The sequence below is a fragment of the Arvicola amphibius genome, chromosome 12 (genome assembly GCF_903992535.2).
Source record: "Arvicola amphibius chromosome 12, mArvAmp1.2, whole genome shotgun sequence".
Lineage (NCBI taxonomy): Eukaryota > Metazoa > Chordata > Mammalia > Rodentia > Cricetidae > Arvicola > Arvicola amphibius.
This window is the reverse complement of record NC_052058.2, coordinates 74,236,739-74,256,500: the sequence shown is the minus strand read 5'-3', so window position 1 is coordinate 74,256,500 and position 19,762 is coordinate 74,236,739. Positions and strand designations below refer to the sequence as shown.

Below are 19,762 nucleotides of genomic sequence, written 5' to 3'. Positions count from 1 at the left end.
TTTAAAAGATACAAGGATGTAAATGCAGATATCAATGTACTTGTGAAATTTATTTTACCCTGAATATTAATACTTGATTTTCATTAACTCAGGCTCATAGGTAAATTCAAGGACAAGTAATGGTTTCATTTTGTTACAAAAGAAATGCAAATATAGTGAAATTTAGTAAGTAGTAAAGAACTATTTAGTGCTGACACAATTTTTCATATATTATAATTTATTTTTACTATTTCTTTCTTTCTTGATTTTCTCCTTTATATGTATGTACACATGGTGTCTATGGTTTTATGTATGTTCATTCATGTGTATATTGGTCCACATATGTCTTAATGTGTGAGCATATGTGGGGGCTTGCTGGTGGGGACATGTATATTGAGCATTTTAATTATTAACCATTGTCTTTAGCCCTCTCTCCCTCTTTTCCTTCCTTCCTTCCTTCCTTCCTTCCTTCCTTCCTTCCCATCTCTCTCTCTCTCTCTCTCTCTCTCTCTCTCTCTCTCTCTCTCTCTCTCTCTCTCTCTCTCTCTCTTCCATTCCTTCCTTTTTTGCTTACTTTCTTCATTTTTCTTTCTTTCCAAGATGGGTCTCAAATAGCTCAGAATGAATTCCATCCCATTATCCTGTTAGGATGACCTAGAATTTCGTATCTTCCATCTTCCAGCCTCTTCCCCTCAGAGGGTGGAACAAATTTGCTGGGGTCAAAAATTAAGCAGAGATGGAACTTTTTTTTTTGTCCTGACAGCCAGATCCCAAATAATCACTCTGAAGCTTGTATTAATTACAAAATACTTGACCTTTAGATCAGGATTATTATTAGCTAGCTCTTACAACTTTTAACCCATTTCTATTAGTCTATATTTTGACACATGACTTGTGGATTTACCTGTTCTCTAGCATCTTGCTTCCCTTGCAGCTGGCTTCTGTCTCCCTGACTCCACCCTTCCTCCTTTCTGTGTTTTCCGTTTAACTTTCCCTCCTAGCCTTATTTTGCCTTGCTAGAATTCCAATCAGCTTTATTATGAACTAATGAGAGTAATATATATTCTCATCACATAAAAGGATTATCCCACAGAAGACAACCATGTGCCATCATGAGAGACTTTGTTAGAGTATTTCACTGTTATTTTTTTTTTTTGCTTTGTTTTATTTTTTCAATTCTTCTCTCATACATTACATTCTGACTGCAGTTTTCCCTCTCTCCCCAATTTCCAGGTCACCCCACATCTCTTCTCCTTCAGATCCAGTCCTCCGTTTTTCTTTAGAAAGGAGCTGGCCTCCCAGATATATCAACTGAACATGTCATAACAATAAAACTAGCCGAAAAACCTCCATATCAAGGCTGAACAAGGCAAGCCAGTAGGAGGGAAAAGAAAAAGCATGCCAGAGGCAGGGATAATCCCTCCCCACACTGTTAAAAGTTCCACATGAACACCAAGCCACACAAACTTCATGCAGAGAACCTAGCTCAAACATATCCAAGGTCCGTGTTTGTCACTTCAGTCTCTGGGACCCTATAAACCTTGCTTAGATTCTGTAAGCAATAGTCTCTTAGTGCCCTTAACCCTTCTGGAACTTACAAGCAGTTGTCCCTCTCTTCTGCAGGGTTCCCCTGACTCCACCTAGTGCTTGCTTGCTGTGTATATCTGCATCTGCTCCCATTTGGTGTTGCTGCTGATGCCTCTCTGATGACAACTGACCTAGGCACCTTTGTTATGTATTTTTAAATGTTGGATATAAAACTGTATTTTTCAGAAACTATATTAAATGAACAATTATTAAATTTAAAATTTATTAAAAATAACATTAAAAATATATTAAATTTCAAACATTTCTTTTAAAGTCTATTTCAAATAGTACTTCCCTAAATAACTAGTGACTGTCAAGGTGGCATCTAAGAAAATAATGAAATATATCAGTAGGAATGGCTTACACAAGCAAAGAAATGGATTGTGAATTAACTACGTCAGCCCATCTGCTCCTTTCTATGCAGTTTTGTGCTTGCTCCTAAACAATAGAATCATATTGGGTAGGCATTCTTGGTGTACTGTGTTGTTGTCTGCCCTGTCAACCTTGCCAAACTCATAAAAGACAGACATTATTATAGTATCCATTTGTGCAGAGTGGTAGTATAAAAATGAAATGGAAGACTTGAAATCAAGAGGCAAAAAACAGTGAGCTTGTGTCTTCAAATATGTGGGCTTAGTATAAGTTTTTTAAATCATAATTAAATGCTCTAATTAATTACATCAAGGAGCCACAGTATATAAAAAGTGTTATTAAAAGTGTAAAATACTAATGATTTCCATAAATTCTGTGATTCTGTATTCATGCAGTCTTAGTGCATTGAAATTATAAAGATGATTTTCCTAATAATAGTTTTGAATAGTGATAAACTTGTTTCTTAAAAGACTAGCATTTGCTGTCTCTACTAGGCATTGTAAACAAGTGCTTGCTGCACTGTGGTGCTTCAAACTTGATCACTTTATTTGTCTTTCAAGGGCTTCAAGTTCTCCTTCCCGACTATCTTCAGGAGCGTTTTGTGCAGGCAGCATTGAGCTACATTGCTTGTAATTCAGAGGGGGAGTTTATCTGCAAGGATAATGACTGCTGGTGCCACTGTGGTCCAAAGTTCCCAGAATGCAACTGCCCCTCCATGGACATTCAAGCCATGGAAGAGAATCTTCTTCGAATAACCGAAACATGGAAAGCCTACAACAGTGACTTTGAAGATTCAGGTAAGATAGAAATTTTACTAAAAAAAAAAAATCTCAGTATGATTAAAGAACTTCATTACCTCATTGGATTTATACTTCTTTCCTAGTTGGAAAGGTTTTTCTTTTTCTTAATCTTTAAAGTAGATATTTATATTGATCTTGTTATTGCCCACTTAGTGTTTTATAAGGGTATTGGCATTTTGTGTGTTGCTTATGTGCTATTGTTGGAGTACAGCCTACTCTTGGGATGAAGCATTAGTCAGTTATTAAGAAATGTTATTGTCTTGATTTGCATTTCTCTGATAAATTTATCAGATAATTTATCAAAACAACTCTGACATTACATCTTACACCTATCAGAAGAGCCAAGATCCAAAACACTGATGAAAGCTTATGCCATAGAGAATGTGGGGTAAGATGAAACCTCTCTATTACTGGTAGGAGTGCAAACTTCCAGAGCCGCTTTGGAAATACTGTAAGAGAATTTCTCAGAAAATAGAAAACAATCTACCTCAAGATCTAGCAATATCACTTTTGCGTATTTACCCAAAGAAAATTCATTCATAGTCCAGGACATGTGGTCAGCTATGTTCATAGCAACATTATTTTTAATGGCCAGAACCTGAAAACAAACTAGATTCCTCATACTGAAGAATGGATAAATAAAATATGATACATTTACACCATGAAGTACTACTCAGTTGTAAAAAAATAATAAAAGTATCTTCAAATTTTAGGCAAATGGATGGGTTTAGAAAAAATCATCACTCAAGAGTGATGTAATACAGACCCAGAAAGACAAATCTTATATATATGTACTCATAAGAGGCTTTTAGACATAAAACAAAGAAAAAACACAACCCCAGAAAACCAAGACAACAAAGTGTCTCCTAAGAGACATACATGGATCTAAATAGTAAGGAGAAAAAAAACAACATTTCCTGAGTAAATTGGGAGTGTGGGGGTCACAGGTGTTGGGAAAACAGTCTCTTTTTACACATGGGAGAAGGTAGAAAGAAAGAGGAGAGAAAGAGCGGGGAGAGAAGGAAAAATGTATAGTGCAATAACAATAAAAAAGAAAATGTATTGACATTTCAAACATCAGATTATCATGTGTAGCTCTTGATGTTTCTCTGCAAACCTCTAGAAGCCCTTGGGTTTCAATTCAGGAAAATATTTCCAGCATGGTTTTGGGGATTTCAAATTCACATGACTATCATGTCTATGCACTTTAACTGACCACCTGTTTTAATCATATTTAAAACCATTTTATGTTAATGGTTGAGTCATTTTCTCTTATTTTTAAATATTTATGAAAGCCTGTATATAATATTTTCAAACACTTTCTTAGTAACTACATAGCCCATAATTATGTAAATCAGCTTTAGAAATATACATTTTAAAATTGCCAAAATTACACCATGCAAAATTAAGATATTCTTCAAAGTAAAGCATTATTTAAACCATGTATTATAATGTATACTAAAGCAAGCCATACAGAAATCTAATGAATAGTGAATGGTATAATTCAGTTAAAATGTGTTAGGCATAACTAACAAACAAGTAAGTCAAGCATGACATTACACACAAACACATACTCACACATAGTATTGGAGAGAGTCAATACATGTAAGTTTATTATTTTTATCAGAATAAAGAATGATGGTGAAGCAGACACTGGACATTGAATTCAAAATGATAGTTTATTGTGATAAAGCTTCAGTTAATCACAAAAACATATTTGAGAGTTATTGTAGTTTTGACTATAGTAATAACATTACGTTGTGTAATTGAAAATTACTGAAGAAAACTCCTAATTTTAAGATATAGAAATGTTTAAATAGCTGTGAGGGGTCATGGATATGTTACTCAGTTTGATCTAGTTACTGCACATTAGTTCTATTTGTCTTAACCCTAAATTATATATCATAATGATAATTTTTCAACTTATAGCGAAATGTAATATAAAAAGCAACAAAAATATGTTAGAAGACTTAACAGCAAAGACAAGGATAGAAAATGTTAGAGAGAATGATGAATGAACACTCTGATTTTCTGCAAGTGTGTTTCCTTGGGGCATATTTATCAACTCTTGGCAGATTTCAAACCAGAGAGGCCTTCCTTGCCCTGGAAAACCTTTCTACTCCTGGGAAAATAACCTGAATATATGTTATGGTCCAGTTAGGTTGCTATGATTATATTGGGAATGCAAAGCAGGTAGTAAGTCTTTATATTATTTTCCTATATTTAATCCAGTTATAAAATTTGATGGCTAGATAGTCGAATTAATAAATCTGGATTATTAAAATTAAATCTTATGCAATGGGATTCTGAAATAGCAAATAGAAGATTTGAAATTAAATATGGTGTAGGGTTCTCTCAAAAGGAGAAGTATGAGTCAAAGCATGTTTACAACTTTCAGTCTGAAATTAGGGATTTTAAAATAATTCACTATTATAGTGGTTATTGAAAATAGAGGATGTTAAGTAATGGAATGGTGGCTTATTGATGATGAAAATAGTTTCTAAAACTTGTTTGACAGATATAAAATTTTACTTGTACTTTCTTGACTTACCAAAATGCACAGCATTAAGATATGACAACCCATAGATGCCAGTTAACTTCACATGAACACTCACAGAAACACACACACACACATGAGAGAGAGAGAGACAGAGAGACAGAGAGACAGAGGGAGACACACAGAGAGTGGGTATGTGTATTTCTAAGCTTTCTTTTCTGTTCAACAGGGCCATTTTTTCTACTTTATTAATTCTGTATTTTATTGCTTATTTCAGATTTCCAATACCTTTGTAAGTCCTATAGTAGTATGCTTCTTTCTCTTTACTCAGGTTTCTTTAGGTATTTGTCATGAATGTATGTGCATGTGTATGTTCTATATATGGCAGACAAATTTAGCCACAAAATCTTAAAAATATGGCTGTCTAAACCAGACCTGCACAATGACAACACCTTTTGATCTTCCAGCAATCTCATAAGGTCCCATTCATAGATGACAAGCTTTAGGCAATTAATGGTTACTGAGATAATAGTCTTCTTCAGGAAATGGCTGCTGATTGGCTATTGAAGCCCAAGAAGTCAGCCCTAAGCATACATTCATGTAGAAAACACTCAGTTCACTCAGGAAACTGGAAAGCCACACAAGAAATGCAAGGTGGCAGTTGCTTCAAAGCTTAAAAGTAGATTTTATTTGTAGTTTTGTAGTTGGACATATGAATATATATATGGGAATATATATACATATACATATACATATATAGACATACATACACACACACACATATATATTCTCTCTATGAGTGCATACATATTGTGTGTTTGTGCATTCAATAATAGTAATTAAAGAAGAATATGTCTTGAATTTGAGAAAGAGTGGTCAAGCACAAGGGTAGTTGGAAGGAGAGTATGGAGTGGAAATTGCATAAACTATGCACATTTATCATCATAACAAAAATATGTAAATAGATGAATAAATAAATAAATGATCTGGCCACTGCAAAACTGTGATAGTCTGATTTGTTCTTTTCTAGTTCTGTGTGTCCTGTTTTTTTCTTGCTTTATTATTCTTATTGAGTGTTGTGTGTTCTGTTAATTGCACCTAATTTACTGGATATTCAAAATTTTAAAAAGACATGAGTCTGAAACTCAGTATTACTCATGTTTTGAATGCTTAAAGTACTATAAAAGTACAAAAAATATTAGAAAATGACATAGGAGGTATGATTTAAATAGAAAAATATTTTAATACCACCCCTAAAGCAAGGAAATTAAAAACAAATATGCATAAATATGGTAACAGCAAAATAAGCAATATTTATAGTTTAAATGAAGGAATTAATATTAGAGATATACCTTAAAGAAACGAAGAAAATATTAGACAATTATATGGAAAAGAGATAAGATTCAGATTTAAGGAATTTTAAAAGCTTAAAGTAGAAAAAAATAAAGATTTTTTAAAACATTTTAGTTTTCCATTCAATTATTTACACTTCCTCCCCTCTTCCCAATTCCCTCCAGCTCCTCCACAGCCCCTCCTCTCTCTCCCACCCTGCTTGAGGGAGGGCCTGGAATCCTGCCCTGTGGGAAGTCCAAGCCCCCCCCCCCCCTACATCCAGGCCTAGGGAGCTGTGCATCCATATAGGCTAGGGTCTCAAAAAGCCAGAACATGCAATAAAAACACATCCCAGTGCCTTTATCAATGGCTTTTCAGTCAGCCCCCGTTGTCAGCCACAAAGAGACTGGTTTGATCACATGCTCATTCAGAGGGGGTCCATCTGGATTTGAGGAGCTCCCATTAGAACAGGGACACTGCCTCAGTTGGTGGACCAACCCCTGCCGTCCTGACTTCCTTACTCATCTTCAACTCTTCATCCTTCTGCTCTTCAACTGGACCTTGGGAGCTCGGTCCCTTGCTCTGATGAAAGCCTCTGTATATATCTCCATCCATTGCCTGACGAAGGTTCTATGGTGATAATCATATTCGAGATAATCATCAGCATGATAGTGGGGCAAAGACAGCTCAGGCACCTTCTCTTCTGCTGTCCAAGGACCTAGCTGGGGACATCCCGTGGACACCTGGGATGCCCTCTAGATCCAAGTCTCTTGCCAACCCTAAAATGGATCCCTTATTGTAAGTATCTTCTTCCCTTCTCCTATATCCTCTCTTCCCCCATCTCCACCCTCCCACTTCCCCAAACTCCTGCCAGTCCTTCCCTTCTTCCTTCCCTCTACCCCTCTCTCCTTCTCCCAAACTCACCCCAACCCTACCCCTACCCCCATGCTCACTGCTTTTGCCCTGCAATCTTGTTTGCTTCCAATTTCCAGGAGGATCTATATATGGTTTTCCTTGGGTTCACCTTGTTATTTGACTTCTATGGGCTTGTGAATTATGGGCTTAATGATCTTGGTTTATGGCTAGAGTCCACAAATGAGTGAGTACATACCATATTCATGTTTTTGGTTCTGGGTTATCTCACTCAGGATAGTGTTTTCTATTTCCATCCATTTGCATGCAAAATTCAAGATGTCATTGATTTTTAGCACTGAGTAGTACTCTAATGTGTATATATTCCACACTTTCTTTATCCATTCTTCCATTGGGGGGCATTTAGGTTGTTTCCAGGTTCTTGCTATTACAAATAATGCTGCTATGAACATAGTTGAACAAATGCTTTTGTAGTATGATTGGGCATCTCTTGGGTATATTCCCAAGAGTGGTATTGTTGGATCCTGAGGAAGGTTGATTCCAAATTTCCCGAGAAACTGCCACACTGATTTCCAAAGTGGTTGCACAAGTTTGCATTCCCACCAGCAATGGATGAGTGTTCCCCTTACTCCACATCCTCTCCAGCATAGGCTATCAACGGTGTATTTGATTTTTGCCATTCTGACAGTTGTAAGATGGTATCTCAAAGTTGTTTTGATTTGAATTTTCCTGATTGCTAAAGAAGTTGAACATGACCTTAAGTGTCTCTTCACCATTTGGAAATTGCCCTAAACCATATTTTTCAAAATAGACATATAAATGGACAAAATATTTTCAATAATATTTAGATTTTCTAATCATGACGGTAAGGAAAACTAAAGTCTCAATAAAGTATTTCACCCTAATAAGAATAGCTAATGTTATCTGGAAAAATATGTGCAGTGAACTTTTGCATCCAGTGACTATATTAAATAGCACTGTAATTACAGAAGGCAAGATGGCAGTTCCTTCAAAGCTTAAAAATGGGTGTTCCACATAGCTGAGAAATGTCAGTACTGATCGTATAGTCAAAGGATAAATAATTAGCATATAAAATAAACAATAGTATACCTCTGTGTATACCAAAATTAATTTGGTGAAATAGAAGCTTCCAATGTCCACCAACTTATTAAAGAATGAAGAATATAAAATAACAGAGTCCTACTACACTGTATTAAGATAATGAAACTCTATCATTTTCAATACAAGCAAAAATGGATATCATTATGATTAGAGAAATAACTAAAGCACAGAAAACCAACTTCTATATGATCATATTCACATGTAAAATCTAAAGAAAGATTTTGATGAGTTGAAAGGAACAGGTGAGAGAAAGGAAGAAGAAAGCTTAAGGAGGGCATACTCAGGATTGGTTAGAAGTTCTGGTGTGCTCTTTCTAATATTATACTAGACAGTAGAAGATGAGGTTTCAAGTTTTTCATCATGAAGAACTGGAAATTTAGAGACACAGATAATCTCAATATCATGAAATATACATAAGTCCTATCACATCACAATACATCATGAAAAGATACACTTTATGTTCCAGGTAAGATGTAGTTTACAAATGGAAGAAGACAATGAAAATTGATAATCAAAACCCTGAAACAAATACCTAAGGTCTCTCTGCTTGCCGTCATGAAAGTGGCAGCAAGAAATAAAGAGCAGAGCATAAGACAAATATAGGAAAATATTCACCAGTTATTTAGAATCAAATTTTGATTAGGAACATCAAAATGGGTTATTAGAAACTAATAAAACAATATTTGTTTCCAAAGCAGTTTTGGAATAATTAGTAGACCAAAGTACAGGTTAATAACACCTACAGGCATGGGAATGTGTGAGGTTGGAATACACAAAAGAAGGCAGGCATATGGCAACCATGTGTGAAGTGTATGTTAGTATCTAGTAATGGAGGAGTTATACAAACACGATTCAGGGTTAAAATAGATATAATGTCTAAAAATATATATATATTTTTTTCCTCATGGTTTATTTTTTTTATATTTAAAAATTTCCATCTCCTTCCCTCCTCCTCCCCCCTCCCTCCGCTCCTCCTCCCCCTTCCCTCCCCTCCTTCTCCCCCTTCCCTCCCCTTCCCTCCACCCATACCTCCCCTCCCTCCCTCTCAAGGCCAAGGAGCCATCAGGGTTCCCCACTCTATGCTAAGTCCAAGGTCCTCCCAACTCCCCCCAGGTCCAGGAAGGTGATCGACCAAGCTGAGAAGGCTCCCACAGAGCCCGTCCATGCAGAAGAATCAGAGCCCAGCGCCATTATCCTTTGCTTCTCAGTCAGCCCCCACTGTTGGCCACATTCAGAGAGACGGGTTTGGTCGCATGATCCATCAGTCCCATTCCAACTGGAGTTGGTGATCTCCCTTTAGTTCTGTCCCACAGTCTCCATGAGTGAACGCACCCCTCACGTTCCTGACTTTCTCCCTCATGTAGTGCTGAGATAGTGTAAGAGCTAGAAGACAGGAGAGGAACGGTAAAAGGATTCCTTCTAGTCATGACAGAGTCACAGTAGTCATGATCTCACAACAGGAGGATTGCCTGCATGGAGGGAGGGTCTTTCTAGGCTGAAACTGAACTATGATGAAATGTAAGGCTATTGGTGGTTTCTGGGGGAGAGACCCTGTTGTTTTTATTTGTATAATCACAGATCAGTTCACAAGTCTTCAAACTGGGAACTGATCTGTGATTATACAAATAAAATAAATAGTTCAAATCCTAAAGCTATGGAAACCTCCATGGTTAAGCTCAATAGGTAAAAACTAAACAAACAAACAAAAACAGAACCAAGACAAAACAGACAAGAATGTGAGAAAAAAGACTTGGAGGTAGTACATAATATGGGAGGAGTATGTAAGAGGTAGGTGAAAGAATGTGGGGAATGTCCCAGATTGATGTATGAAATTTCTAGAGAAGAAATGTGATAAAAAACTACCTCAAAAGTAATTCCCTAGACAACCATTTAAAAACTGCACTTGTATATCTTATTGTTGTTTTCTCAACCAAAATGAAATTAAATAATCAAACGCATTTTCATCAAAGCATGATAGTAGATTATTTTATTTAATTTCTCCTAAAATATTAAAAGTACAAGAGATAATATCCTATAATGATATGTTGCAGAAATTCAAATCTTTTACACTTTATTAACACAAACAAAAATAAGGAGGTATTGTAGTTTGATTTTAAATGGCTGATTTGATTTAACTTGAAAAATGAAACAAATGTGACTAATTAACACATATCTTCAGTGAAACTGAAGTTCTTATTTCTTTAATTATGGATATAATTATTTAAATGTAGAAGTTTTTTTTTTTCAGGTACCAATAGCAGCTTGAAGTATGTCAGGGTGCACGGCACAGCAATTTAAACTGCTAATTGCAGTCACCCCACACAGAAAATAAGAAAAAGTGTTGTGTATCTCATCAGGTCAAGATAACTTGTTTGTAAATGATCGTGCATTTGGCTGTGTTTACCACTGTCACTTGTAAAATCCAAGCTGTAGATTAGAGCAGCATGCATGTATTTGGGTCATTATGTTCTGTAAGATATGTCTTAAAAATATACTTGTTATAGTCTGTAAACAAAGGTGCCAGACAATTTCAAGAGCAGAGGTACTTATTTTCAAACTCTAAAATCTGAAAGCATTTCTATTCTATTTTATTACGGGAAAATGTTCATTTGAATTCAGAAGATTCTGAGTAAAAAATAACAACATTGGGAATTTCATATAGTGAACCACAGACATTTCATATAGTGAACCACAGACGTTTGTAATGCTCATTATAAAATATAAAGTGTGTCAGTTCTTTGTATTTCCTGATAACTAGGCATGTAGAATAGTATTTTTGGCATGCAAGAACATCAGGTGTTAGGAGTAATGAAAAATGAAAAGAATTATAAAAACAGGAAAAATACTAATTATTATTATATATATAATATATAATATAATATATATAATGATATATATATATATATATTATATATATATACTCTCACATTTGCAATAGCTAAATATTATTCATCTGCTATTCTTAATTATATGAAAGTAACAATTATATGCCCAATGATGGAAAGCCAATGTCTTTCACACATTTAGGCCAAGATTCCCAACTTTTATAGAGAAAGTTCAAACAGTTTAGGTTTATATATGTAACTAAATTTTGCTTAAGTTTAAATTAGAAAACATTTTTACCAAATACTCAAAATAACAAATAACCCCAAAACAAATAAAATATTTTTTATTATCTCTTTAAGTTATCAACTGGATTTTCATAAATGAGAAACATAATTATTTAAAACATGATTATGGACTATATGGATGTTTTTCAGGTCTTAAACACTTGAATTTCAAAGAGTATTTTAGAAGTTATAACTATCTTAAAAATTTACCTTTCTTACTCTAATTCATTCTCCTCCATGATAATAAATCATCACAATTTTCTCCAAGAATATACTTTATAGTCTTAGTATTGCCCAGTTTATGGTATATGGATTCCAATTGTCACCTGCTAATGATAAGATTCCCCTATTCTTGGTTAAAATATTTTTCTACACACATGAAAATCTGAGTAGCTTGTAACTTCATGATGTTCCCTAAAACTTTCCAAGATAGGAAAGATTTTTATTTTCTCCAAATTGTGCAAAGGATTAGCAAAAGTTTTATTAGCAGATGTGAAAACAAAACAGAGTAATGAAAGTATTAACTATAAAAGTGCTTAAGGCTGAGAATAGTATTAGGGTAATAGAGTGCTTTGATAGAATAAGGATGATTTGAGTTTGAGTCACATGATATAAAAAGCAGATGTGGTACAGACTTATAATCCTATTGGGAAGTGAAAGCAGGAAAAAATGACCCAAGGTCATTCTGGGCTCATACCAAGTTTGATGCAAGCCTGAGCTACACAAGCCAGCCCCCAACATAAACAAAAAGAACAAAACACAAGAACAGCAACAATGAGACAGTCAAAACTAACCTCTTCCTCTGTATCCTAGGACTAAAGTCTCTACTACCACCTCCTGGTGAAAAATGAATTGCTTAAGACAAGAGATATTAAATAAAGGCTTCTTTAGCTACATTAGTAAAGACAGAATTACTTCTCATTGATATCTGCATGTAGAATGCTGGGGGGCATGACTGATAAATTTTCTTTAGGGTTAAGCCACTTTGAAATGATTTGTTGTTCAGATCAGCTATAAAATCATGAATTGATAAAGGACATTAACAACCTAAAAGACTGGAGGATTAAAAGAAAATAACTCAAGGAAAAACTAGGAGTAGTGGTGTATGTACATATTTGAAATCTAGGTAATCTTGGATTCAAAGATAAAAGGTTTGTAGATCAGGTACAAATAAAGTTTTGATATGTTTGACGCAGAGCACTTGTTTCTTTCCTTCATAAATATACATTGGATTTTTAATATTGATATTTATTTCTATCTTCTCCTGTAAATCATTCTGATTTTCATTCTAATTTATATTCCAAGACCATACTATGAGAAAATAATTCTATGTGGAAAAGAAATCACCCTTCCAGATGGGGAATAAAAGCAAGCTATTTCCATCTATTATTACAGCCTTATCTATAAAATTACACATAATACAATTGATAAAAATCTATTGGGTAAACTAAATTAAGCCTCCCTAATTGATTTTCTTGAAAGAATGTCTGAATATACTTTAAAATTTTAATGTGTTTAGTATACAATTTTATTATCATGTATTCAATGAACTCTATTCCCACAAGTAAAACAAGTTAAATTCTTAGTTTACAAGAAACAGAATAAAATTAACATCTATTCTGGATTCACAGAAATGAAAGGCATGACAACCTCATCCCCAAGCCCAGATATCATACATTAACTAACATGTGGTTTTCCACACTGACCTACAACATGTTAACTACTCAAATACATGAAACACTCCCATTCAGAAGAAAATAACAAGACATACAACACAGTCAATGAGAGTCAGTCCTGAAATGCCAATGGTAGTATTTGCTGAGGACTTCAGTCAGCAAATAAGAATCTCCCTTTAGGTCTGTCCTCTTCTGAGGAGATCCGTATTGTCTAGTGTTTGCTATGGAACTCTACCATCAGGATAATTTTCCTGTCCCAGTAACGTCATTTGCCAAATACTTGGTGAGAAATGGAAAATATTCCTGGGTACAGTTTATCCAGTATTCTTCCCAGAAGAGCATTTGGGAACACTTTTCATTAACCTTTTAAACTTCATAGGCATTTTGCACAGAGTACAACTCCTATACAAAAGAATCGATCTGTATACAATTTGCATTCCTATTTTAAATGTTAATCAGAATACACTTTAAAAAAAATTCTAGACATGATTATTACTCTGGCCTTCTTTCTGATTTCACCTTTTTCTTTCTCTAGTTCTCTTTGTTGAACTTCAGAATTACAGCAAAATTATAGAATTATTGACAAAAATATGCCACATGGACATTAGCACATCACTGTTCTTTGAAAATTTCAGCAGTTTCAGTTATTGCATGGTAACTTTATTTAGACTGATTATCTATAAAGAAATTACTATACTCATTAAATTACCATAAAACGATGTTGCCTTCTTGTGAGTTACATCATTGTAGCAATTATTTGCTTGTGTTTAATCACATAATCCCTTAAAAAAAAAGATGGTAAGTTAGAGTTGGGACACGAAAAAATGACTCTTTTTAAGATACCAAACTGTAATCTAATTTGGACTAATAGAAATATATTTTTAACATATTGTGATTTTCTCTTTGGCTCTACACTAATTTTTAGATAATATCCACACCAAGTGCTGTTTGCCATTCCAAGAAAGACAGAAGCAAAAACAACTGGTATCCAAGCTATTTTGTTTGGTTGATTATTGTTTTCACACTGATGGCATTTAACTGTATAGTATTTAATATATTATGAATAACAACTTTGACATTAACAAATTTTATTTTGTACTTCAATTAATTTTCAGTTGAATCTGAAGTAAAATGTCTAGACAGTGCCAAGCAGGTGTTTTATGCAATGATGCTTGTTTAGGAGATTGAATCTTACTGCCAAATACCTCATACCTGTTCCAGTTGGCCTGGATATCTTTCAGTCCCGATTCAAACTGTGTTAGCTTTTCAAGAGATTGAGAAGGGTTTGATGTTTCTGTGGAGCAAAGAATTATATGTTTTGTCTCATTACACAGAACCATGTATAGTGTACTATAAAGAGCAAAAACCTTATAGATAAAAATATATATTGTCTGTTGAAGAAATAGTAAAATGCAGGCATAATGCATATGTGTGGCCAAATGTTTCTTGTGCTTTTGTTTTGATCTATTTTTTATGAGAATCTCACAATAACTATCACACAAGATTTTCAATATTTGTACTGTAGAAAATTTTTTATTGATTTTTATTAAGTTCTACATTTTTCTCTGCTCCTCTCCCTGTCTCTCCCCTCCCCTTCAACTCTCTGTCAACATCTCCATGCTCCCAATTTACTCAAGAGATGTTGTCTTTTTCTGCTCCTATGTAGATTAGATCTATGTATGTCTCTTAGGGTCCTCATTGTTGTCTAGATTCTCTGAGATTGTGATTTGTGGGCTGGTTTTCATTGGTTTATGTTTAAAATCCATTTGTGAGTAAGTATATGTGATAACCCAGACCCAGAAAGATAATTATCACATGTAGAAAACCTTTTTAAAGAGCATATGTCTAGATTGTTTTGAATGTCATATATGCAGTTTGAATGGTTACCTTCTTTTATTTTGGTTTTGTGTAATTTATTGTTTCAATGAGAAAGCTTGATCAACTGTCTTGAATTACTACTCAGAATAAGATAATAGAACATATAAATACATCAGAAAACATATATGATTTTGTTTCTCATTGTTTTTAAATTCTATATCATGAAAAAATATATCTTTATAGAATTGATATCAGTTTAGAAGTTATTTCAATCTGTCTGCAAGTCTTAATTTACTGGAACACATGTTTTATCAAGAAACAAAGAATTCAAGTATTATACTAAGTGTTACATAAACAAGATAAGCAGAGACCTCTTTTTTTCTCATTTTTTTTATTAAAAATTTCCATCTCCTCCCCTCCTCCTCCCCCTTCCCTCCCCTCCCTTCCACCCATACCCCCTCTCCACCCCTCTCCAAGACAAAGAGCCATCAGGGTTCCCTTCACTATGTTAAGTCCAAGGTCCTCCCAGCTCCCCCTAAGTCCATGAAGGTGAAAAACCAAACTGACAAGGCTCACAGTGAACCCGTCCATGCTGTAGAGTTCATGCTCATCGCCGTTGTCCTTGGTTTCTCAGTCCTCCTCCACCGTCAGCCACATTCAGAGAGTCCGGTTTGGTCCCCTGTTCCATCAGTCCCATTCCAACTGGACTTGGTGGTCTCCCGTTAGATCTGTCCCACCGTCTCAATGGGTAAATGCACTCCTCACGGTCCTGACTTCCTTGCTCATGATCTCCCTCCTTTTGCTCCTCATCAGAACCTTGAGAGCTCAGTCCGGTGCTCCTATGTGGGGCTCTGCCATTTTCTCCATCCAATGCCAGGTGAAGGTTCTATGGTGATATGCAAGATATTCATGAGTATGGCAATAGGATCTGGACATTTCTGGCACCTTCTCCTCAGCTGCCCAAGGACCTAGCTGGGGGCGTCTTCCTAGACACCTGGGAACCCCTCTAGAGTCAAGTCTCTGCCAACCCTAGAATGGTTCCCTTAACTAAGATATATAATTCCTTGTTCCCATATCCACCCTTCCTATATCCCAACCATCCTAATCCCCCAAGCTCTTCCCATCCTCCACTTCACACTTTTCTCTCCCCATCCCACCATCCTATATAAGAAGGTGAACCAAAAGAAAAACATATAGTTATCCTCCTGGATACTGGAAGTAGACAAGATTGCCGGACAAAAAATGGGAACATGGGGGTGGAGTGGAAGCAGAAACCTCTTTAAATGTTATCTTGTTGTTTTGATTGGCAAAGACTATGAAAAGATCAACAAATTAAACTGTGTATTCAGAGACATATCATTTGTGACTCAATAGTCAGATTTATGAAAGTATATATGATGATCTCACCTATAATTTTGTTACTACTTACTTGGGTATTCATTTTAATTCCATCCTTTTTGAAACTCCAAGTTTATCAGCCCTCAGTTAATTTGTTGCTTCCATAATAACCTCATAATGGCTATGTAGGCTTTATTAAAGTCTTCCACTGCACTGTGTGTGGCACTTTATACATTTTCTAATACGGTATTTTATAAATACAATTTTGCACAATGTTCTTTTATACTGGGAAACCATTTTTGCTTATTTTCAAGGAAGCATTCTTCTTTTTTTCCTTGGAGTTTTTTACACACACGCATGCAAACACACACACACACACACATTTGAAGTAAGAGCAGATATTAATACTTTTATTAAATAAAATTGTCATGGAAAGACATCCTTAAATTAGTCATTCTGCTAATACACACAAGATTTTTTTTCATAGCTGCCTAATTAACTGAATTGCATTTATGTGAATGGCCTTGCTAATTATTCCATTATAAAGCATCAGTTCATAGAGTTTCAATTTTTTGCATACATGAACATTAGTAAGAGAATATTGCCAAATATTGAGTCATCATGAGTAGCATCTTATACCTAATAATTATAGCTTTCAAAATACATAAGATTTACAAAAATGAGCTGGAGATATATCTAATTAGTATGGTACTTGCTTGTTATACTCAGGTTCAATCCCAAGAACTGCAAAAATATACAGGAAAAATAATATTAAACTTGCTGAAAGAAATTTATATGATACCTGAAGTTTTAATTTGTGCTCTTCACCAAATAGATACAGAACACATAGCCATTGGTAATTGATCACAAAGCATCTTAAGGTTGTGTGACTGTGTGGCTTTTTCTCAGTAAATGGATTGTGAATAGAAACTGTGTTGATTGCTGAACTAAGGACGCCTAGAGAAGAATGACTGTGGCTAGGTTTAGGATCTAGGCAAAACAACTGATTACATAACAGAAAGTGTGGCCAGACAGCCTGTGTTACTAAAGTACAGCAATAGAAATGCTAGTCACTTACTATCTGTAGCTGGCTACACGATGAAGGCTAAATCTCAGAATTGTTCCTTGAAATCTACAAGTATTTTAGCAATATTTATTGTTTCAGCAAAGCTTAATTTATGCTGATATGAACATAAGGGCATAAAACATTACTTGTCAATATTTGTAAAAAGATAAGCTTGATATTTATAAATTTTGGAACAATGAAAACTATCATTTAGTGACCTTTATATTTGACTATTTCTAGTAAGAAGTAATGTTAAATGTTCACTACATTTTCCTAATTGCATTATAAATCGTGGCTAATATTAGGGTAGATTATGAAAGAAAGCAAAGTATAAGGAATATTTCAGAGCTTACTCTTCTTATTCTTTTTCTGCTATTGCTGTTGTTTGAAACAGGGCTGAAGCCCAAGCTGTCTTAATACTTGTGTGAGGTCAAACAGATTATTAAACTCCTGGCCCTCCTGATTTCACCTCGCAAGTGCTGGGAATTGCAGGTTTGTGCTTCCATGCCTCAAACACATTTTGCTTTAAAACAATTATTTCTAATATTGTACATTTAAAAATATTACCGTTAAGAAAGCTATGAATATTTTTATCACAAGCAGTTTTTTCACATTTTAATAATGCTAAACCCAAAAATTGGCCAAAACTAAACAATACCACGGTTATATAACACAATGCCTTGTCAAAAGCAAGAATTATTCATTTTATATCTCTATGCAATACTTTAGACAATGGATTTCTGTAGTACAGATTAATTTGTAGCTAGAGATGTTCCCCTACAAAAACAACAAAAGCAAAAAAAAAAAACCTTTGTGTTTTGAGTTGGTTGACAAGAAGGGTTAAGATGGTTGCATAGCAAACTGACTCGATTGGATCTGATATAATAATATATTCACATATTGATAGATTTGAATTTTGATCGTTTTTGGAAGATAGTTGACACTGAATAGGCATACCTTGTTGGAGGAATTAGGTTATAGAAGCTAGTGCTTTAAGGGTGATTTTTTTCAATGTGTCCCATCTGCTTCCTCTGCTACAAGCTGTCATGTATGAGCACTTTCCTCCAACACATTGTCACCTCATCACATATGGGACTAGAGGCAACCACGATTGTGGACACAATTTTCTGAAACCATAAACCTCCTAAGTCCTCAGTAACTTCAGGTACCTCTCTTCTGCATTTTATTACAAATACTAAAGCTAACTATAAGTAGCCCTTACTGATCAAATGAGCAGCTGTGGATTGGATCCCAGGAGCATAAACTATATCAAAACATAGTAGCAACCATGACACTGCTAAGGATAAAATTTATGTTAAAGCAATGAAAAATGTTTGCAATAATATAGAAATGTTAATTTACTTTATGCATGAAATGTGCAGTTGATTAGCAATTTGTGGTATTTGTGGTTTTCTTAAATACTGGCAGTAAAATAGCATTTCATATTCTCATTTTTTTATAAAGTAACAAAAGACATTAGAGATAAAACGGATTCTACAGTTATCACAAGTGAGCTGAAATTTGCCATGATATGTTCAGTAATTGTTAATATTTTCTATTTTTAAATATATATGTCTATGTATAGTTTTAAAACCAGTAGAATCTTTTAAGATTTTAATACAATTACAATTGCTCTGTTTCTTCCTTCAATTATTTCGTATTATTCCCTGTTCTACTTCAAATGTTCAAATTTGTGGACCTTAACACTACTTGTTTTATATATATATTTACACACATATACAATCCTGAATTGTAGAAGGAGACTGTTCTTTCATTTCCTGGCTGCCCAACCACAAATAATCACACAGAAACTATATTAATTACAACACTGTTAAGCCTATTAGCTCAGGTTTCTTATTAACTAACTCTTACATCTTAAATTTACCCATTTCTATTAATTTGTGTATTGCCACAAAACTGTGGCTTTCCCAGAAGGTTGTGTTCTGGTGTCTTTCTACATTTAAAGCTTCATGATGGCTCTCTGGCTACACTTACTCTCTCTTTATAGCTCTCCCAGTCTGGCTGTATTCTTCTCTGCTATAGGCTGCAGTGGCTTATTTTTAAACCAATGGTAATGAAACATATTCATAGCATACATATGCTAATCCCATATCATCTTCTCTTTTCTGTCTAAATAAAAATTAAGGTTTAATTTTAACAGTAAAATTGCATATATCAAACAGGGTCAAGCA

The 19,762-nt window shown here is 34.6% G+C and overlaps 1 protein-coding gene across 2 annotated transcripts in view; it reads left to right on the top strand.

Annotated features, from left to right (window-relative positions):
• The window catches only part of Brinp3 (BMP/retinoic acid inducible neural specific 3), a 384,777-nt gene that overhangs the window by 247,039 nt on the left and 117,976 nt on the right, over nucleotides 1-19,762 (top strand). For both annotated transcript variants that reach the window (XM_038349419.1, XM_038349420.1), the window contains one exon: nucleotides 2,499-2,735. In XM_038349419.1, the coding sequence (XP_038205347.1) occupies nucleotides 2,499-2,735 (237 nt within the window). The remainder of the gene's footprint in view (nucleotides 1-2,498; nucleotides 2,736-19,762) is intronic.